Raw genomic sequence first — 22,614 nt, 5'->3', positions numbered from 1 at the left:
AATGTTTGTTCTAACTACAATTCCACATTCTTCATTGGCCCTGAAAAGCCCCCATGGGGAGTGGTCAATTTTAAGTATGTATTGTATTGTAGAACTGTGGGTCACCCCTGATAAAAGGTGTCAAATCGTTGGGTCCGTTTGAATTGTAGCTTTCTAAGAAGCATTCAGATTTCTTCAAACCACAGTAGAACAGTCATTGACGTGTCACCAGAGTGCCATTATAATTGTAATGTGATTCACGGACATTGACTCCATGACACAGGATCAATACCAACAGAAAACCACTTAATACCAAGGTAAATGAGTAACACCTTTAGTATGACATGATTAGCACAATAGGCGTCTATTAAAAAATCTGCTACTGCTGTTACGAATATGTATGTAATTTCTAATAACTACTGGGCATTTCTAGCGATTTAGTGAGTGAGTCAATGAGTCAGTAAGTCAATCAATCAATCAATCAATCAATCAATCAATCAATCAATCAATCAGAAAAGACTCTAACTTCAGTTCCATGAATCAGTAGAAAAATAAAAGCCTACCTTTGGCCGACGAAACCTGCCGTACTGGGAACCGGGTATCTGCAACGAAAATGGCCGCGATGAAGAACATGACATATTTAGTTGAACACCAGCTTGTCAAACAAAGGAAGCGAAGTGTAAAATAGGTAACCACTATTGACGTAAGTCCAAAGTCCAATTTGTTGAACGTATCTATTGCGAGAGAAGAATGGCGCGTGCGCAGAAGTCATGTTCCGAGGAGGAGGGGGGGGGGAGGGGGGAGGTGGAAGAGATTAGTCCCCGTTTTAGGGATAGGAATGAGAATCTGTTTTTTCGTTTCATAATGTTTTCGTGGCCAACATCAATCTGGATATTTCTTGTGTTTGAAAGGTGAAAAGCAAATGTTTCCGACTTAAAATGGCATGAGACATTCCTTTCTCGCAAATGAAGTACTACAGAAGAACAAAATAAACTACTAAAGAAGAACAAGGAAAGAGATAATATTGCACATAGAGAAACCCGTAAAAGACTGAATTATCATGCCTTTATGAAATTAAACAGACTTTTAATCATGCATTTGTTATAGAAAGGCCAAATGAACATGCCTTTTAATCGAAAACATTTACCTGTTGTAACAATCATCGACTGAAAAGACAGTTTTCGACAAAAACATCGATTCTTTTAATATCGTTTAATTTCATTACAAAATTACACCAAAGTTATTTTGAAGCGCCTTTGGAAAACGTTTAGTATTAGTTATTAAGGCAATTGAAATATTCCCAAAGGTATCTGTCATATCGTATAAATTGCCAGCGGCATTTCTTAAAAAAAGCATGCGTAGGCATTCCATGTAAAGGTGTAATCACTGTTGCAACGAGCCACCATAATGACTGCTTAAACGTTGTTGCGTTCATGCTTTTAGAAAGCCTTAGTTATTTTCACGACACAACAGATCGAAAAAAATAAATGTGTCGGTTTCTTTGTCTCTTGAGGGAGTTATCTTTAATTTTCTTTAAATTACTTTCAAGTCACGTTTGTGAAAATTGTTCAACGTCTTTCAGAACGACAATGTCGTTCTGAAACGTCTGTTCTATTGATCCAGTTGCTAAGTCATTGACAGTTTTCGTCGTCCTTGTAGCAATCATCAGTGATTATGACGTATATTTGTTTTAGACATAAGACCTAAACTGTGATGGTGAAAATCCCATTGGCCTATTCATGAATGGAGATGAAACTGCAGAAGGGATTTGCCTCTTCTCCTTCACTTTTCCATGTGACCATTGAATCTTTTTGCCTCCGAATTTCTTCAGTTTTTTCAGTGAAAACTCTTCCATTAAGTGCTTCAGCTTGCTGCCTTTCTGCAACAACAACAGCAAAAAAACACTTGGATAAGGCTAATATCAAGTTTTTTTAATTGATTGAGATATTTCTGTTTTCGTCGAAAGCAAATTTTCTATTTTCGCACGACTCGCTTAACGATTTACAGCTGCCCTATTTTATTTATAAGGCAGTTCTCATTTGATCAACGATGACAAAAATTCATAGAGGCGATATGCTTTTAAAGGGTTTCTTTCAGTCTATTTTGACCTGTCTGTAGAAAAATGCATCAAACAGAGGACCAAAATAATTATGCAACTTCTCTCCCTTTTCCTCGCTGCTTCACAGTCAGTTAATATCCACCACACAGTCGACTTTCACTGCAGTGAAAAATATTGTTATTTTGTAGAGCATTTTTTTGTTAGAAGATGTTCAACGTCATGTTTAGTCAGGAAAGTGAGTGCTTCCTTTTCTTTAATAGAGCGCCATGCGTAGTAGATTTACTCTGTAATCTTGACTGATATCTTTTGATGATGATTACCCGTAACGTTAATTATCTACAACAGGCAGATAATTTTCTGGAGCGAGGAAAGGAGTTGTAGTTGATGTAGTTGCCATTCTCCAAACAGACATATCGCAGTAAAGAAAATTTGAAAACCGCGATGGGGATGAATTCAAGGGGTTGATCATGAGTAGAAAGTTGATGACAAAGATTCTTTCAACACGACCCGGCAGAACTAAATGGTGAAAAATAATTCTTACTTGCTTTTCCGGATTATGATGAGCAATGCGGTGCCTGGTCGTGTGAACCTCAACATTTACACGGGGTGTACCCACATGAATTGAGTGTGAAGGACTAGAACTTTCGGATGGTAAAGGCTGAGGAGCAACAACTGATGGATACGCCAACATATGTTGAGCAGTCTGTAGAGGTGCCTGGAAATAAATTGAAAGACATTAAATTAATAGCAAGATCTCCGTGGCGAAAAAAGGGCATTTCGAGACCAAACAAAAGCCTTCAACCACGACAGGATTCGACTCTTTTTCATTTTTAGTTACGGATTCTACAAAAAAAATACACTAAGTTAGCTGATATCTCGTAGTATTTACTCACCCAACCACGATGCACTAGAAAGGATAAATCAACATACAGTGACTACGCCTCATACTTTTTGCGAGCGGTGTGTTTTTATTTGAGATAGGCTCACCATTTATCGTTCGAATCCGGTCGAGATGCCCAAAATTTGTAGAATTTCTAGTTACCAAAGAAAAGACAGGAGGACATTTGAGAACCGTTTGTAATGGTCTAGGGCCCGTTTCTCGAAAGTCCCGTAAAAGTTGAACTTTTCGGGCCCGAAAAGCAATTTGAAAAACTACGATTCAATTATCCCGAAAAGCTGATCTGTTAACGTATTTTCGTTATCAGAGAAAAGAAAACTAGTACAAAGTTTCATTTTTAAGATAAAAGGCGTTTTATGTCTCCCGAAACACGTCCGAAAAATTCCGTGACGGGGCCCGTTTCTCGAAAGTCCCGAAACTGCCAACCGCTTGTTTTGGAAAACCGATCTTTTAAGATGTTTTCAAGGTAACAAAAAGAAATATGACTGTGAAGTTTGACGACTTCAATCCTCCCCGTTCTTGAGAAAGGAAGGAAATTGTGACAATCGAAAATGACCCGTAAAGTTTCGGGACTTTCTAGAAACGGGCCCCTGGTCAGGACTTGAACTGCTTACTTGAGTCCTTGTTGTATGATGTGATATAAGAATCTTTTGCCTTGACATCTCAGGAACAAATTTAAACTGATCAATTAACGCAGAGTCATAATCTGGGTTTCTTTTGCAGTTGGAGTGCGTTGCAAGGCAAGAGTAGCTAGACTATCAATTCAAAATGTATCTTACGTAATTTATGGGAGCATAGTGATAAAGCGGATTCACTGGATGTGCCATCATATTCATGTATCCTGAATAAAGTGACCCGTACGGATATGCCACAGCTTGTTTCTTGAACACTGCTTCGTCTTCCTGAATTGGGATATCAGCTCTACGAGAAGCACTTCCTGTGGTCTGTCCTTCTGAATACATGTTGGGGTTTCCTTCAAAATGAAGAGAACATCATCAAAATTCAACTAGCACCTTTATGCACTCAACAGAATATCGCGTTTCTTATTGGTCAATGACAAATACATAAATAGGTTAGAGATTGCAACACGGAAGTTGCTATGGAAACACAGCGATGACGTACGTTTGTTGAGTATGAACCGTATGAACTTTGCTCGTGCATTTCGTGATTTATATAGTCACTTTTGATGCTTTGAAAGTTTTCAAGTTGCACTCGCGTACTGCTCGTGCAATTTTCAAAACATTACTCGTACCCATAAATCACGAAATGCCCTCGCATTCATACGAGTTCCTATACATATGCTATATTTTTTGCACAATGCTCGCCCAAACGATGCAAATTTACGAGAACAGTTACCCACGACCCGGAGCCTACACCTCGTGTTCCTAACGAGAATAAGTGCGACAGCCACAATGTTTAATTAGCAAGCACACAAATTTTTGAATTAAATTGGCCAGAGACAACTTGTTTGTCATTTGCGAATCTTGATGGATTAATCAGCCAGCCGAGCCAGAGATCAGAGTGGAATTGGAACCCCGAGCATACGCATGCAAATACAGTGTCAACGTCATCAATCTCGTTCCCAGAGTCATCGTTTCCCTTGACCAGCGGTGGGGAAGAGAGACTGGTCGAATCCAAAAAAGGACATATTTGATTGGCTGTTGAAAAACGGTCTCATTTCCTGGAAATTTTAAATTCTAAACTCAAAATCGTGATTTCTTCGGGATTTATATGTATACGAGGTTGAAGATGATCCAGAAATAAATCTTTTACAAGTTACCAGTTCCGAATTGTGGCTTGAGTGACACCAGATACTGAAATCTGTTTTGATTGACAAAAGGTCTCTCGTTATTTTTTATTCCCCGCAGTTTAAACGTTTCAAGTGTATAAGGAGCTGTGTTTATGTTCATGTGTAATGTCTCGCGAGTAAAAATTAAGCTCTTTCGTGGCAACGTAAACTCCAGATCCGTTTGTTGATTTCTGACCGCCTCCCCTCACTCACGCGCAGTTATTCAACCCAAAAGCAGAGTTTTCTGGTTCCGGTAGAAGGGAAAGGGTCCATCAGCGGTGCAAAACCTTCAAGACTAATTTTGCTGTGCCGGAAAATTTGTTAAAACCAGACCTCTCTTGTATTGCAGTATTTTGTAACAAGTCCGAATGAACATAGTCCCGTTATGCTTATTGAGCCCATAGGGACTTAAGATGTACGACGCGGTCGTCAGCTAGAACGCCACAAAACAACAAGATCATAGGTTAGAAGAGGATTGAGGTTTGGACGACAACGTGAGCGTTAAAAAGTGAACATTTCATTCTCTATTCTTACCCTGAAACCGCCCCATTCCAATTTATTTTAAAGATACTTTGCCAACATTGTGCGACGTCAACGAGATGGAACAAACGCGAAAAACGTATGATAGTGCAAAGCATAGTTAATAGATGTAGGCTGGTTAGGAAACTCGACAAGTTTCTTTGTTTCATGTTTTTGTTCGCCTTTTTGGCCTTGACCCTGCACAAAACCCGACAAAAACACGCTTTTTTCGGCAGGATAACCAATCAAACGTTTCGACTAATTTATTAGAAATTAACTTGCGAACCAAAAACAAAAGATTGTGCAGGGTCACGGTTGGTTCAACATCTAATTGCGACTGTATTGTTCCTGCTTTTGAAATTCCCAGGGTTTCATAATCAGTCCCTAGATTAACTATGTGCAAAGTTATATTTTGAGGTATAAGCTTTTCGTCGACGTGGCAGTCGTAGATCTCAAAGTGCCTATTGGGGAATAAAAGGTTGTTTTATTTCTCTTACAAATCAACTGACTGAGGCAAACATCAACTTCATTAATTGTGGTATTAAAACTGGGATAACGTTTTTGCCCAGTAAATGAATTGGCCTGAAAAGAAAACGAATTTACAGTATATGCTTACCTGTATCACCAAACGCTTCAGAAGGTAGTTCACCCTGCGATGGGTGAAAGTTAAAGCTGGCTGAAAGTTCTCCAGCAGATGATTCACGGCCTCCCTGTTGCTCCATCAAATTTTCGGCTGATGCAATCCTGAAGCCATTATCGCCTTCATCAGGAATAAGACCTCCAAACCCAGCAGTGGTTTCACTAGTCTCGGCCTGAGGCGCTTCGGAAGGTAGATTTTCATTGCTGCTCTCCCTTCCTTCACTGGTGTAATCCTGAGATGTAGTACTCTCCAAGTCTCCCACGGGTGTCTGAAGATGCTCAACCCCAGGAAAGCCCATGGCCAAATTCTTCATCTCTGAGTTCAGCAAGTCAGCTCCCTCTAGATGGGGACTTGTTTTTGGGTCTTTGCTCTCAGTACTTTCATCACTTTCTTCCTGTGTAGGACTTTCTATAGCTTGCCTCGATTTTCCTTTCTCTTCCTTAACACCTTCCTTTCTCGGATACTTGGAACGTGTCCAGCATGGAGCACAGTGATGGTGACAGCGACGGAAATGACACGGAAGTGGCCATACCCAACTACCGATGTAGCCACAACCGGGGTAGACACAGCCACCCCACCCACAACAACCTGGGTGATAATTTATTACCTGTCTATTCTGGCCACTTTCTTCCGTGATGTCGGGAACATATGACCTATAGTGAAGGCCGAATGTGCCCCTTGGGGGACCTCTTGGACCATAGTATCCCCCATATAGGCCGCTGTAAGTTAATGCGCCAAGTAAGGGAAACACTCGGTGGTAGCCATGACCAGGATATAAGGCTCCTCCCCAGCCATAACGACCTGGATGAAAATTAGCAACAAAATGTCTACTGGTGGCTTTCTCTTCGTTTTTATCTTTCTTGCTCACTTTTTTCGACTTCTTGCTCGGAATGTTTGACTTGATAAAACCGTTTGGAGCAAAACCATAATATGGCCAGAAATCTCCATAAAATGCTTCTGGGTAGGGAATGTACGCTCCATGACCAATGAAAGGAGAGCCAAATGTTCCGTATGGGCCGTACGAATATTCTGCTCCCCAACCACTCAAGGGATAGCCAAATCCGGCGTATCGCTCATGTATAAGTTGCCTTTTTGGACTGTCTTCGTCTTCCTGTTCTTTTTCTTCTTTACCTTTTGTCTTTTCAGGGACACCTGCACGATAACTGAGAGCAGGTGGATATCCCAAACCAAGCCTTCGACCAAAACCGTAAAACCCTAATCCATGACCATAACCGTAAGGCCAGACACCACGGCCGTAAGCGTATGGGCTGGAACCGTAAGCCAAATCTGCACCTAAGGGACCCCATCCGGGGTATCCAGTATTACCTAAGCCCCATCCTCCCCAGCCACCCATGTAACCAGGCCACCATCGCTTCTCCGCCTTATCGGTCTTGCTTTGTTCAGTTGGAACTTCACTTCGCAGAAACGGATGGACCGCATCACCATAGCCAAATCCCCAGCCAAGCCCAAGTCCAGCTGCATCAAATCCATGCCCCCAAAGGTCCTCAACTGATCCCCACCCAGGATAACCTGTATTTCCGATGCCCCATCCACCCCATCCTCCCATATATCCAGGCCACCATCTTTTGCTGGTTTCAGAGTCTTTCACGGAAGATCGAGATTCTGGGCTTGCTGGCCTCTTGGGAACCTTGGACCTGTAAACTCCGTAACCCCACAACAGAGGAGAAGGTGTGAAAGGGACAGCGGCTAATGCTAAGGATGGATAAGCAAAGCCGTAGGTAGGAAGACCAAATGCAGGTAACGCTTGGCGCTTTAAGGCTTTGGAAAAAGACTTTTTGGAGTTCCTATGTGAAATATGAGACTTATGCCATCCCCCGAGTGAGGGATATCCAGTCCATCCACCGTGATATCCTAAGTGCCCTCCCCAGTGATAGCCAGGCCATTGAGACACGGTGCCCCAGGGATGACCGCGGTGGTATGGACCCAGGTGGTATGCATCTATGACCTGCTTCTTCTTTCCCTTCACTTCCGAGTGGCCTAAAAATCAGATGGATGGCTTAAATTGTGGGACACATTACAAGTAAGAGCACCTAGTTATGACAAGCATAATTGCTTGTGTACTTATGTAAACGGGAGTTAACGAGAACTCGCCTTTAAAGAACAAACGCTTCATGAATATTGCATAGACTGTATGATCTCTAAAACACGTACAAGTAACGAGGGGCAGGTATATTTCGATAGACATTTGTATTAAAGTTTAATTTTAAGTGCTACTTTTATTCCAGTTAGATGAGAGACTTGGGCATGCAGTTGCCAGCAAGCGTGGAAAAATCCAGGCTTGAACAGGATTTGAATCTATCACCGAGAGATTTGCGGTGCATTGCTTCACTAATTCAACTATTAAGCCAGCTGGGAACCGGATCAATTGCAAAGTTCAAGCTATATCCGGTAAGTGGTGAATGAAATGATTTTTAGAGTATACGAAATCTCATAAATGAGGAGCGAAAAGCATGGACATGAACTGCATAAACCCATGGTTGGAATCCCGATCAACTGCTTATTGAAGTTGCTTATCAGCTAGGATGGCACGTGGCGAAAGGATGGCACAGTCGGTTAGTGCGTGACCTTGGCGCAAGAAGTCCCGCGAGTTCGATCCCTGGATCTCACATCCTTGTTCCGACTTTTTTCCTGTGAGCAGCGCTAGCGCAGCGGTGAGAGCACTCGCCGTCCACCAATATATGGCCCGGGGTCGATTCCTGGATTTGATGGTTGAACGGTTGGTTCTCTACTCTGCTCCGAGAGGTTTTTCTTCGGGTACTCTGGTTTCCCCCTTTCCTCAAAAACCAATATTTGATTTTATTTGTTCTGATTTCAGTTTATTTTTTGTAATCTTCCCAATCAGTAGAGCACTCCTGCTCGGCTAAATAACCTTTAGACTTAAATAACGTTATTATTATTAATATTATTATTTTTGCGTGTTTTTTTTAAGTTTATTTTCTCATTCTTTATTTGATGCTGTTGGAGTGAAGTTTGCAGTATATTTTTATTATTTATACGGATTATGTTTGTGAATATAATTTTTAGCATTTTAGTAGATGATATATTGTAAATTTAAGATTGTTTAAGAATTTTTTAATAAAGTTATTACTATCATTATTATTATTATTATTTAAAAAATATTATTATTATTATTATTATTAGAGCGGTTTTCAAATGAGTGTCGTAAAACCAAAACCAAAGTAATTACTTTGGCCAATCAAAAAGGACGGAGACAATCCAGTAAACCAATCAAAACTCGAAGTAATTACACGGAGCCGACACAAAGCGCGGGAACATGTGCACGCGCGAGCCACAATTGGTTTTGGTTTCACTTGTGATTGGTTGAAAAAATGGCACGAGAACTTTGAACCAATCACTGAGCGAAGTAAATGCAAAACCAAAGCAATTCGCTAATTACTTTCGACACTCAATTGAAAACCGCTCTATTATTATTATTGTCATTATTATTATCATCATCATCATCATCATCATCATCATCTAACGGTGATGCTTAGTTAACTTCCATTTCATGTCCATTCCGCAGGTCAATATATGAAATTTTACACATTTTAAAAATCATGTCTTATTCTTATGTAAAATATTGGGAAAAATCCCGTATGAGGGCCGTGCGCATTAGCGCCAGGAGTGCCGGAAAAAGCCGTGCGGCCCTGGTAGGAACACGCCCTGCTCTATGAGGTGCGATTTAGGAGGATTTCGTCGCTTCCAAACATCCAAGTTGTTTACAGCAAGAAAAACAAATACAAACATATTAGATATGGCATCTTGCTGTGCAAATTTGTAACTTTTTTGTCCAAACTTCTTTTTTTAGGTGCTCATAAATAGCGTAAAGAGGCCGTATGATAAAATGCTTTTTGACTGAGTTTAGGTCGGGGCGGACAGGAAAATATTTGGCCCGCGGTCATGGAGCACGTACGCCATGACCTCGAGTGAGATATTTTCCCGTCCGCCTCGACCTAGACTCGGTCAATAAGTACATATCCCGACTCTAGACTCTCAGTGTTCTTGTGTAGACCCATTTCCACTACTAGGGTTAACGCTCAGATGAACCATGTGGAAGCAAACATAGCACATAAAACTAGACCCTATTAGAGATGTCTGAGACAGCTAAGCTATGTAGCAAGAATCACTGATGATCATGATGATCGAGTCGGACCAGATGCTTGTAGTTTTGTTTTAAGACAAGACCATGGCCCTATAAAACTATTGGTTCAAACTACGGTATAAAGAGCTCTTATAACAACGAGAATCTTTACAGAGTTAGCTGTCAAAGAGGGTTGAACCACCTGCTTACAGAAACAAACAAACCACTGAACCAGGTAACTGACATAATTTTACACAGATTGAAAACCCGATTTTGTCAGTTCTGTCTAAGATTACAAATTTAATTTACGAATTTCTTGGAGTTTTTTATTCCCTTCAGTTTCCAGCGTGTACCTTACTTGTTTGATTCTAATTTCAATATTTCTAGAAATAAGAGTAAAAGGCGGTGTTGAAGACTTTTCGAGTATCATAATTTGCACTGGTATGCTACCAGGTTATTAAAGCAGGGAGCAGCTGTGAAACTCGTCATTGAGGAAAAAATGTGTTTAACACTTACAGTTTAACATGTTCTCTCATGTGTTATATCTCGCCTTAAGTTAGACTTCCCAGACACAAAATAACGCATTTAAGTCAAATTCTGATCCAAACAAAAATAAAGCTAAGGGATAACAAGATTCATTTAATGCACCAGGTACACGGTAGGTGCCGGAGAAGCGCAAGTGCAATCTAATTGTCGTTTTTATTTGATTTAGTGCAATGTCGATTTTTCTGCCATCTCCTCCGTCGAGTCTTCGAGAACCCAGACCAAGAAAATTATCATGGGTTTTTCATGAGCGATCAAACTTTCTCTTTTTTCAAGTGACATAAAACTCTGGTGGAAATCTTACAACATCTCGTGATCTTAAAACAGAACGCAACATCTTTACCTTTGTCTTCTCCTCCGCCCTTTGTTTTTGATCTTTTAAAAAGATCAGTTTCTGCAAAGTTCTGTTGATCCTTCATAACGGTTTCATCGTCTAGATTGCTGTTTGGTCTTCCTTTGATTCCACAGACGTAAACACAAAGGACCACAGATAACATAAACATCTTCGACGCCAGTGAAGCCATCGTTGCCGAAGACGTCTCACCTAGCAGCTTCCAATTTAGGTTGAAGCCTTCAACGTAAATATACTTCAAAAATCCTGAGCTAGAATTTAGTTGGTGAGGGCCGAATAACCAGCGAGTAGAACATTCTAACGTGGCAATCGATTGTTGTCATGCCTCTATGATTTAGTGACAGACTGGCGCCTCGACTATTGGTCCATAAGCCCTGTTATGGTTAACCGGTTGCTTGTATTATTTTGTAAAAGAATTTTTGATTTGTTTTTCATGCATAATTTAATGGCTATGATTTCTTCTACACTTGCTTTCTTCGCTGTTTTGTTAGCCTCTCTGTCGCAAGGACAATCAAGGATGACAATTTCAAAAACTGACGTGGCCGAGTGCTTTGTCTCAGTTGTAGAAATATTATACGCGGATAAACAGGAACCAGCTAAATGTTTTGTAGTTCTTTATTGGAAAAAGCATCAGTTCAAATAAATCATTCAAGCTATGAAGGGAAACGGTTCTACAGTTCAAATATGAACAGAAAAGCAAATGGTAAAAGTATTCCAAACTTTCAAAGAGATATCAACTAACTTCATGACAAAAAGATATACATGATAAGAAGAAGGAGCACCATGGTAAAAATTCTACATGATTGGATGATTAAGAGGATTATCTCGAGTCTTATGTAGGTTAACAGATCTCTCTTGAAAGTCGCAAGAAATCTTTGGCCTTCAAATGTCTTTACGCTCTTTGAAGTATTGCTCCCAGTGTGCCACCGAACTGCCATTGCACTTTCCGGTAAAGCAATTAAGTTTGTTTTTACGTACCGCCCATTTACAGCGATAGTCAGCGTTTCTTTTCCAAATACTACTCATTTCTTTTCGAGCTCTTGTTTCACTGGATTGGTATCGTGTCCGTTCTTTCTTTTAAAAGTATGTTTATATCTATTGCAACAGCAAGGCCAAGGGAGGGGTTGTTCCCTTGAAATTCTTCCCGAAATTGCTTTCAAACTTGTTCTCAGCTTTTCGATCCCTAAAATGGTTTATGTTTCCTTGTTCTTTAAGGCACTTTGTCTTTGTTACCCTATCTCCCAGTTCAAAGTAACCAAGGTTTCTTTTTCCCCCAAATCCCTGGGTGGGCCTCAATACCTGCGTTATGCTGCACTCCCTACAGTGCAATAGTTAGGTTTTCGACCTACATTTTTCCGACGAATACAAAAGATCAATGGAATCGAACGTGTTCGTATTTTGCGAAAATATGTCCCTCTTTATCAAATGAGTTATGCGAACGACCTGGCAAAGGGCTCTTTTGACTTCCGTTTCAAATACAGTCTTGAAAAACAAATGGTCTTTCTGGTTATTCATAAAAAGCACATGGCCCCCTTAAGTCAGACCGTAAGGAGCGAAGTAACAACTCCCAAATTTTGATTAAAATTCTGTTAAAGTTCAACAGGTAATCGTGCACGCCACTTAGCCAGACGAAACAATGACATAACATTACGTGTTCAAATTGTAAATATTAAACAAGAAAGGTTTTTGACCACATTGCTTCAAGAATTCGTTTTCCTTAAGCCAAGATGAAGGCTATGATTTTATCTGTTCTCTTAGTTTCCGCGTTCGTTTTAACAATAGCGAAGCCTGTGAAAGAAGAAGATGATGGTTTTCTGGTCAAACGTGAAGACAAACGTGGCGCAGACGAAGAACTGGAAACGTCTGGCGATGGAAAAGAGGATGAGGAAGATGGAAGTTCGATCGACGAGGAGCCTCGAGCGAGAGAGAAACGAGACAAGCTTGAGGAGTTAGAGGAAGACAAACAGGCAAAGGATTCGAGTGGGGATGATTCGGAAGAAGAAGACGAAGAAGCAGAAGAAGAAGGACGAAACGGCATTAAAGAACTGAATAAAGATTCTAGTGGAGACGATGATTTATCTGAGAATGAGCTACAGTGGAAAAATACACTAGGAATTCGTGGACCGTTAAGTATTACTGCCTTTCAACCTGGGAGTTCTGCGATATCGTCAAAGAAAGGAAAAAAACAGAAGGACCAAGCATCAATGGATTTTGTCACACCCTCCGGAAATCTCGAAATAACACCATTCGCGCCGGCTATTAACAGGTTGAAGAAGGTCCGCCGAAGATGCATGTGCCCGTTGCCTTGTGACTATGAAGTGATAGGTTGTAGTGGACCATACACAATACCTTGTGGAGGTTTTGGTGGATTGTGGCCTGCCTTGGGATGTGGGGGATACGGGAGCTGCGGGGGCTGCGGTGGACTGTATGGTGGCTTAGGAGGCTATGGACTTGGGTATCCCGTTCCTAGCGGTGGATTAGGATATGGTGGATGTGGCGGTGGATGTGGTGGATGCTGCGGATGCGGCGGATGTGGTCCTTGTGGAGGTGGCTGTTGTGGATTTCCCATGATGTGTTGCTGTAAGTATAACAACTAGCGAAAGTAAACGATTTGAAACGGTGGATAGGTCTAACAACAGAACAATAGAAAACCACACTTCACGTACCTTTTAAAAAAGTGATCGGAAGTGCAGTACTTCCTGTAAGTCTTGGGTGATAAGCAGAACTTCGTATTCTATTTCGATTTTCAGTTCCAAAGGCAAGATTGTTAGTGCGGCTGCCCCTTATGTATTGGCCTTTTAAAATGGAAAAATAGCGATTTAATGCGGTCGCCAGAAATTTTTCTAGCGAGAATAAGAACTTCATTGTACATTTTGCCCACCGCAATTTATAATTAATAACTCCTTCCTTTAACCAGTACTCAACAGTTTTCCCTAATCAGAAAACCTAAGATATCCTTACAAGAACTCTTTCCTTTGGTGATCATTAGGTTGCAAGAACGGCAAAGACAAGAAACCAGCTCAAGATAAGCAAAGTAGCAGCAAGAGAGGAAACAACCAACCGATAGTGATGCGTGCAATTCAAGCACCACTGAAAATGAATCAACCATTGATAAAAAGGCCCTAAACTGTGATAGCTGTCCTGGACAGTTCTCAACGGGAAAAGTGCTTCACATCACTTGTAAACACAGCGTGACTTGTGTGCGAATACAGTACTGAAAAGTTAAACTGGCATCGCATATGAATTAAACCTTCCAATAAACGTTTATCTACATTAAGTGGACATCCTAATATATTTCCAGACAAGGGATAAGTTAATTAAACAATTGCGCAGAATGGCTATTGTCCTCCGGACATTTACTTACAGTGTCAGATCTGTAATAATAAAAAGCAAGCGTAATCACGGAACTTTTTCATTGTTTAACATTTACTCGTGCTGTCCAGAGCTTTGTTCATTATCTTATAGAGGTGTGGAACGAAAACAAAAGACAGGAAGACTATTGTTTTTCTTCTTTGTTTTCGTATTCCATCACAAACCGATCAAATTTCTCACTTTTGCTTTGGGAAACCTTTTCTAAACATGGTTATAGTTGGACAAATCTAAATCTGAGACCGGAGATCGCTAAATAAATCCTTAATCTTCCGAAAGCCGCTCTTTGTCATGTCACTTCGTATCTGCTTGGAACAGAAAAAAGGGAATCTCTCGAGCCTTTTTGCAAAATGGCGCATTTTCTTTGCATTGAAAGCTAGTTAAGCCATTTCCACTGTTTGACTTGCGCACCTGAGAGCCCTTTGGATATTTGCGGCGGCGGCAAATAAACTGGTTTACCTAAATGGTTGTTATTTTACCGAGGGGAAGGGAGATGTTTAATTATACTAGCAGTAATTTAAGGAGGGTTCGTGCATAGAATTGAAGGAAGATTTGACAATGGTCTTGAGCAGGGATGGTGCAAAACGTACACCCCAAACTGGGACCTTATCTGGACCCCACTCGAGAAATGAAAGAAAACAACAATTTAAGGATACGAGCACAGTTTTAATAAGCGTCAAGTACTATGATTCATGTGATTGAGTGAAATTATATACTTTACTCTTGAGTGAACTCTGAATCATAAGTAAGTGTTATCTGTTTGATTTAAGTGGTACGCATCGTTTTTGAGGAAACGATAAAACGTAAATAACCCCCCTGAAATACGAAACCCAGAAAGATTGAAGAAAATAAAAGGGAAACGCGTAACAATGGCATCGAGCATGTTGGTCATTTCCGAGTTCATTTAAATTTCTTTTTCATAGCAAGTTCAAGCTCGAATTGCTGTGGATATTAGTTCTACTTTTCGTGTGACTGTAAAAGTACAGTAATATACACGAGAAGGACTTGTAAATCAGCTTTACATTGATCAATGTTGTCGATAAAATCCGTTCTCAGGTTGAATCAGTTTTTACCTAGGTTAAATCGGTGACCTCATTTTACCTCGGTTGAATATGCACTCGCCCTCCCTCAAAAGGATTGAAAACACCTGTATTTTCCCTCCCTTCTTAACGTTTAGTATCATCTTACCGGTTTCTGTATTCATACAGCTATCCCTTCAGTCTCATCATTACAACATAGTAAGGGAACAAAGAACTGTCATATGCATTTACCGGTATTCGAACTCGAACCCTCCAGATCTGTAGTCTTGTGTGTTCACAACACACTCCTTTTCATCATTTACTTTTGTATAATAAGTCAATTGATATCCATGTATAACAACCAAAATTTATCCTAACCTGACCCTAATTTTCGTTCTCTAGGCGTGATTTAGGCTCCCAAAAGGTTTCTTCAACTCACCCGAGTGCGTGCTCAACCTAGTAAGTAAAATGAGGATCAATTGAACCTAGGTAAAAACGGATTCCACCTGAGAAGGAATTTTACCAGCAACATCAATACTTATAAACCGCATTTTCACCGCACGTCCGAGAGTTCACTGAAGTTAACTCCTCTAGAGTGGGGTTGGTATCTGGATGGGAGACCCATGTGCTTCCCTTCCGTGACGCCACATGCATCATAATTCCCTTTTTCCAATTGGAACTCTAGTTCAGCCTGACAACTTTTCCTACTGTATTTCACGAAGCTGTGATATAGTTTATAATGGATAAAAGAAGTGCCAAAGAAGCGAAAATGAACAAGAAGAGTGTAGTCGGATGTCGATGGAGTTTTATTCTTGTTATTCACACACACCGCCTGGTTGTGTGTGCTCTCTGCTTTTGCATAATGTGCTAACCTACTTATATATGCGTATGCGAAATGTAATATACAATAGGTGCTAATTTGGTGCCGCTATGTTACATCCCCTTCTCTTAAAACTATATTAATTAAATGGAAAACAAACAAACACAAAATCTTCATTCGGGCCAACGTCTAGTAACAATATATATATATATATATATATATGTATAGGGATTTTCTGTCTGGTGTTTATGTATCATACTAATATCAACTACTAAAGCAAACGTCAGAGATTAAGTCTTTCCGGTGCCCGGATTTCACGTCCCGCGCGGGATTTTCTTGGTCCTTTCTCGGCTTCTCCTGTTACACTAGAACATTGTGGATTGGGGCTTGAGGGCTGTATAGTCAAATTGCCACTTGATGGGTCATTTGCTGAATTGCCTGCCGCAGTGGATTCTCGTAGAATGGCGCTTGAACATTGTGCAGTCATGCTTCTTTGGGACACGCAATCCGAAGAGTTGTTTGCCGAGTTGTTGGAAGCATTATTCGGTCTAAGATGGATTCTATTTCTTCGCAATTGGGCACCAGTTCCAGTTTCTATGAGATATGAGCGGGGTGTTTCTCCCTGATCTATGACCCTAGCAGGATTCCATATCTTTCTCACAGGGTCTTGTACATAGATAGCTTGGTCCCTGTGTAATTCAGGGAGCTCCTTGGTATTCCTGTTGTAATAGTGGCATTGGTTGTCTTGTCTCGCTTTGAGCCAATTTCTAACTTCCTCTTGGTTCTTTGATGGCTGGATCTTACCAGGAAGTGTGGATTTAAATACTCGGCCATTCAGTAATTCAGCTGGTGACGGTATATTGGAACTCAGGGGCGTTGTTCGTAGAGCCAGCAGGGCTAGATCTATGTCTTCTTTAGTCTCTCTGCACTTCAGGATCGTCTTCTTAACCGTTTGGACTTGGCGTTCAACGAACCCATGGCCACGTGGGTAATGTGGAGATGACGTCACAATTTCAAACCCGTACTGGCTTGCCAGTTGATGGAACTCGCCGGATGTAAACTGAGTGCCGTTGTCGCATTGAAGAGATTCTGGGATTCCATTTTCTGCGAATAGCATTTTCATTTCATTAACAACGGCCCCGGATGTGAGGTTTTGAAGTTTCTTGACAAATGGGAACTTGGAATAATAGTCAACAACTATGAGGAACCACGACTGTTGAACGTAGAAAAGGTCTGCGCTCAGTGTTTTCCATGGTCTTGAAGGGATCTCTGTTGGTATCATTGGCTCCTTTTGCTGGGAATTGTGGTACTTCTGGCAAACACAACATGAGTTTACAAGGTTTTCAATTTCTCTGTATATGCCTGGCCAGTAAACACAGGATTTGGCTCGTAGTTTGCATTTTTCCATACCAAAGTGCCCTCCGTGGATTTGCTGCAAGATGTTGCCTCTCAAGGATTCGGGTACTATAACACGGCTTCCAAGAAGTATCAGCCGATCTTCTACTGATATGTCATCTCGTAGGGGCCAGTATGGTTTTAGCGCCGAAACGATTTTCTTCCCACTGTCAGGCCAACCTTGCATAACTTTGTGGGCTAGAAGCTGCAGGGTTTCATCTTTCGCAGTTTCCTTTTTGAACTCTTCCATTTTGGCTGGGGTGATTCTGATTAGATGGTGAACTTTCACATTCATGTCCGACACTTCAAATTCATCCAACGGCGAAAGGCGTGACAGGGCGTCAGCTGTAACCATTTCTCTTCCTGGAAGATATTTAATGACGCAGTCGTAAGGTTGTAAACGCAACAGTATTCTTTGAAGGCGTGGAGGTGCTTGCATCAGGTTCTTTTTATGGATCTGTTCCAGGGGACGATGGTCTGTTTTAACCACGAACGATCTTCCATAGAGATATGAATGGAATTTTTCGCAGCCGTATACCACTGCCAATAGTTCCCGTTCGATGTTAGCATATCTGGTCTCCGCAGGGGTAAGTGCTTTCGATGCAAAGGCTATTGGCTTGTCATTTTGGAAGAGAGCTGCGCCCAAACCCTTAATTGATGCATCAACATGGAGGACAACTGGTTCACGTCTGTCATAGTAGGCCAAGGTCGTTGTGGTACATATCAATGCCTTCACCTTCTCAAAGGCTTTCGAATGTGATGGATTCCATGTGAAATCAACGTTCTCCTTTAAGAGGTTTCTTAAGGGGGCAGTGTGGTCAGCTAGATTGGGGATGAATGAGCTCATGTAGGTTGCCATCCCCAAAAAGGTGTGAAGCTCCTTCTTGTCTTTAGGCGGTTCTAAACTTTCTATGGCTCTGACTTTATCTGGGCTGGGTTTGACACCGTCTGGTGTGTAGAGCATACCAAAGAAATTGCACTCCTTTGTTTTGATAACGCACTTCTCATCATTGAGCTTGATGCCGGCCTGTCTGGTACGTTCCATGGTTTCATGTAGGTGTAAGTCATGCTCTTTGTTGTTCTTTCCATAGACTGTGACGTCATCTGCAATACCAATGGCTCCCAGGCAATCACGGTACGTCTCATCAATCTTGAACTGGAAGATATCTTGACTCATTCGTAGGCCAAAAGGCATTCTGAGGAAACGATACCGACCAAATGGTGTATTGAAGGTTGTCAGGTACGAGGACTCGTCATCTAGTTTGACATTCCAATAGCCATTGCGAGCGTCGAGCTTACTAAAAAGCTTTGCTCCTGATAATTTGGGTGTGATTTCCTCTATAGTGGGTATGGGATGATGTTCTCTTTTGATCGCCTTATTCAGGTCTTTGGGATCGAGGCATAAACAAAGTCGTCCATTTTCTTTTTCTCTAATGACCAGGGAGTTAACCCAATCCGTAGGTTGGGTTACCTTCGCAATGATATCTTGACTTTCCATCTCACGTAATTCGGCTTGTAATTTGTCTTTCAACTCTATAGGTACTTTGCGGGGTGCATGGACCACCGGTGATACTTCAGGATCCAGTGTGATGTGGTATGTGTAGTCATCAAAACATCCAACTGTGCCATTAAAACATTCTGGGTACATATCCATCAGCTCTTGTTTACTTGTGATTGATGGCCGCTCTTCCAGTGGTACATGACTTCCAATGTAACTCGAGCTTTTCTTGTACGTACCCGGATTTTGAGGCGGGGAATTGAAGCTGATAGTTGGATCAGCCTGGTTTAATTGATTTGTTCTTAGCGTACAGTGGAGGGAGACTAATTTTAGTGCAATGCACGCTTTTAGACCGAGGATAGCTGGCCCTGAAGTATCCGTGACGTAGAAAATGCAGTTAATCTTCTTCTCTTTGTACTTGCACGAAATGTTTATAGTGCCAAGCCGCTTGATTACAGAGCCACCGTATGCTGAGAGGACGGCTTCATTCTTTTCCAGTACTTCTGGTTTGAGGTTTCCTTCGTCATCAAATTTCTCTGGGGCGATTATGCGAAGTAGCCTGATAGGCAAAACATTGCTCTGTGCACCTGTGTCCACCTTGCACTGGAGATTAATTTTCCGCTTCTTTTCAGGCTTGGTTATTTCCAGTGTTGCAAAGACTTCATCGCGTATGTCGTGTGTCGTCGAATGTTGCGTGTCTTCTATGATGTTAACCTCGATTGTACTAATTGTGAGAATTTCATCATTGTCTTCATCGCCCCTGTCTTCAATCGTGTGAATAGATTTTTTGAAAACCGGCTTTCTTCCTTGGATAAATTGTTTCCGTTTACTGGATCGGCAGACAGATTGCCAATGATTAGCTTTGCCGCATTTTCGACATAGTGTACCGTAGGCTGGACATTTGTTCCTCAGGTGTTGTTTTCCGCAGTTGTTACAGGATTCCCTTTCTTGTTCCTTATAAATGGCATCTACACTTCTATCCTCTTGATAGCTTTCACTTCTTCCTGCCAGTGTCTTCATATGTTTACTTGTCGCCTCGTGGCTTCTTGCAATCTCGATAGCGCCTGCAAGGGTCAATGATTTGTCTCGGCCTATGAGGGACTTCTGGACATCGGGGTTTTTTGACCCCCAAATAAGCTGATCTAGAACTCTGTCTTCGACTTCGGTGCTGTCGCGAAATTGACATTTTGCTGCTAGGTTTTTTAATCTTGAGATAAAATCGTCCACTGGCTCGCTTTGTTCTTGTCGCATTCCTTGTAGTGTGTATCTGTGGATTCGATGACTCGTCTTCGGCTCCAATTGATTCTCGAACCGTTCGAAAATAATGGCAGGCTTTTTCCTCTCTTCCTCCTTTGTGAATGTCCAACTGTTGTAAATGTCCAGACCTTTTTCACCCGACCAGAGTAAAATATAGCTCACTTTTTCTTCGTCATCGGCGTCTTTGAGAACGCTTGAGAACATAAGCTGACATTTTTGTTTGAATCTTGCGAATGCAGTTATCGGATCAGGAGCGTCCCAGTTCATCTGTGGCGACGCAAAAGACGTTGCTGTTGCCATAATTCGCTTCTGCTGGCCTCTTTCAATTTGACTCTAACGATTATTCTTGTAAAATGCTGCCACCATGTAGTCGGATGTCGATGGAGTTTTATTCTTGTTATTCACACACACCGCCTGGTTGTGTGTGCTCTCTGCTGTTGCATAATGTGCTAACCTACTTATGTATGCGTATGCGAAATGTAATATACAGTAGGTGCTAATTTGGTGCCGCGATGTTACATGCATAATGTGCCAACCTACTTACATATGCGTATGCGAAATGTAATATACAATAGGTGCTAATTTGGTGCCGCTATGTTACAAAGAGTAAAAAAAAAGAGCCGTTATCTCGAAGTGGGAACGTGACTGCAAGCTTCTGTGGAACGAGCAATTTGGTCCTGAAATGTATTTTTCTTGGTGACTCGGGGATACTCGGAAAAAATCGTACTAAAAAAAGTGAAATCTATTTCCTTCCGACTACTCATTGGGATGCTCATCCATTAGCTATATAGGAAGTCTATTAAACCCCGTCCCTTTGAAATCATCTACACGTAGGCTCTAAGCTTGATTAAAGGGTGAAACAGAAGCCTGCCAACGAGTGCGTCAGTACAAACAAGTGTTCATGGATCTGACCAGTGAACCCCATTGCTGAAGGAAAGGTGATAATAAAAAGTTGTAGACATAATAAGGGATTCGTTGATGGTAGTGCAGTGACAACTTCCTGATTACAAATGTTAAAACGACAAAATTAATGGTGTTCGGTACAACAAAGGGAAGAATAGCATCACCATCCCTTCCCTTGGCAGAAAGGGATATCCGTTGTCCTCAAATATTTCTTGGTCCCTACCTATCGTTTAATGATCACATGATAATAATGTCGGACGATGATAATAACATAACAGAAAGAACAAAGGATGCCTTTTGAATTCTCATAATAGGCTACTTTAAAAGATACCATAATACTCTTTTTTACCTTGCAAAATTTTTACATTAGTATTGTTTTTATTTTCTCTTGGGACCATCGTATGTCCCAAGAGAAACTGGAAACAATGCATATTCTCTATTTTTGAATTCCCCATAATAAACTTTGTTCCCCCCCTCCTCCCTCAAAAAGTTTGCATAAAGAAGTGTTTTCAACTGCTCTTGGGAATATGCTGTGTCCTCAAGAGCATTTGAAAACACTGTTTTATGCAAAATTTGGGGGCCCAAACAAAGTTTATTATGGGGAATTCGAAATATAAAAATGTGTTACAGTTAAATTTAAATGCAGGTTAATTTTAATTTCAACCTAGGTCATTTTATTTTAAACTAAGTTGAAATTGATAATAGGAAACATCAACAAAAACCCATCATTTATTGGCGAGCTTAACTGATTAGAGTGTAATGTGAAGTGCTAGTTTTGTACCCCATGTGAACCATGTGAGCATTAGCCTTACTAATTGAAATGGGCCCACACAAGGACAGAGAAAAACTTTGACCAGGCTGGGAATTAAACCCTTCGGGTTAGATCACCCCTGCTCCACCGGCTGAGCTACTATGTTAGACGGGAGCAGGCTGTGGGAACTGAAGATGTTAAACTCACGGCAATGAACATGTTCAAGTACAAGGAGGGGTTACGTTTTTACAAACGTTGGCCGTGTAGCACTTATATTTCAAAAGAGTTAACTGATTATAGTGTAATGTGAAGTGCTAGTTTTGTACCCCATATGAACCATGTGAGCATTAGCCCTACTAATGGAAATGGACCCACACAAGGACAGAGTAAAACTCTGACCAGGGTGGGAATTGAACCCACGACCTTCGGGTTAGATCACCGCTGCTCTACCGACTGAGGGTGTAATATATTGGTAACTAAATTGGTCCTTGAGATGAGTGGATGAACTTGTGTAGCTTACATTTTTCATGAGTATTTTATAAAACCCCAATGGTCTAGGCACTGATTTTACATGGTTAGCATTAAGGTTGGGGTTAGGCATACTGTGCATGATAACCAATTCTACTATTCTTTCTTAGAGCTTTTTACAAGGACATTGTTCATTAATGGATGTGTTATTTCTTTTGAATTATCAAATAAAATATTGGTTTTTTTTTAATTT

At 41.1% G+C, this 22,614-nt stretch overlaps 2 protein-coding genes across 4 annotated transcripts in view; one reads left to right on the top strand and one right to left on the bottom strand.

The window, feature by feature from the left end:
- The window catches only part of LOC138007467 (uncharacterized), an 18,632-nt gene extending 7,431 nt beyond the window's left edge, over positions 1-11,201 (bottom strand). For 2 of the 3 annotated variants that reach the window (XM_068854400.1, XM_068854402.1), the window contains exons 1-6: positions 10,873-11,201; positions 5,861-7,882; positions 3,716-3,909; positions 2,580-2,753; positions 1,683-1,858; positions 543-581 (exon numbers count right to left, since the gene is read on the bottom strand). In XM_068854400.1, the coding sequence (XP_068710501.1) occupies positions 543-581; positions 1,683-1,858; positions 2,580-2,753; positions 3,716-3,909; positions 5,861-7,882; positions 10,873-11,053 (2,786 nt within the window). In that variant the 5' untranslated portion in view covers positions 11,054-11,201. The remainder of the gene's footprint in view (positions 1-542; positions 582-1,682; positions 1,859-2,579; positions 2,754-3,715; positions 3,910-5,860; positions 7,883-10,872) is intronic. The other variant, XM_068854401.1, reaches the window with a different exon arrangement.
- Positions 11,202-12,550: 1,349 nt separating this feature from the next.
- Positions 12,551-14,218, top strand: LOC138009117 (uncharacterized). The gene is made up of 2 exons (XM_068856418.1): positions 12,551-13,461; positions 13,871-14,218. The coding sequence occupies exons 1-2, from the start codon at positions 12,609-12,611 to the stop codon at positions 14,005-14,007; spliced, it is 990 nt and encodes a 329-aa protein (XP_068712519.1). The 5' UTR covers positions 12,551-12,608; the 3' UTR covers positions 14,008-14,218.
- Positions 14,219-22,614: the final 8,396 nt, after the last annotated feature.

This window comes from Montipora foliosa, chromosome 6 (assembly GCF_036669935.1).
Source record: "Montipora foliosa isolate CH-2021 chromosome 6, ASM3666993v2, whole genome shotgun sequence".
In the NCBI taxonomy this organism is placed as follows: domain Eukaryota; kingdom Metazoa; phylum Cnidaria; class Anthozoa; order Scleractinia; family Acroporidae; genus Montipora; species Montipora foliosa.
Note: the sequence above shows the minus strand (reverse complement) of the source record. Positions and strands in the feature narration are given on the sequence as shown.

Bases quoted from the DNA above. Each gene is read 5' to 3' on its own strand.
- LOC138009117 (XM_068856418.1), top strand. From the start codon at position 12,609: ATGAAGGCTATGATTTTATCTGTTCTCTTAGTTTCCGCGTTCGTTTTA. The intron at 13,462-13,870 runs GTAAGTATAACA...GGTGATCATTAG, and splicing joins ATTTCCCATGATGTGTTGCT to GTTGCAAGAACGGCAAAGAC.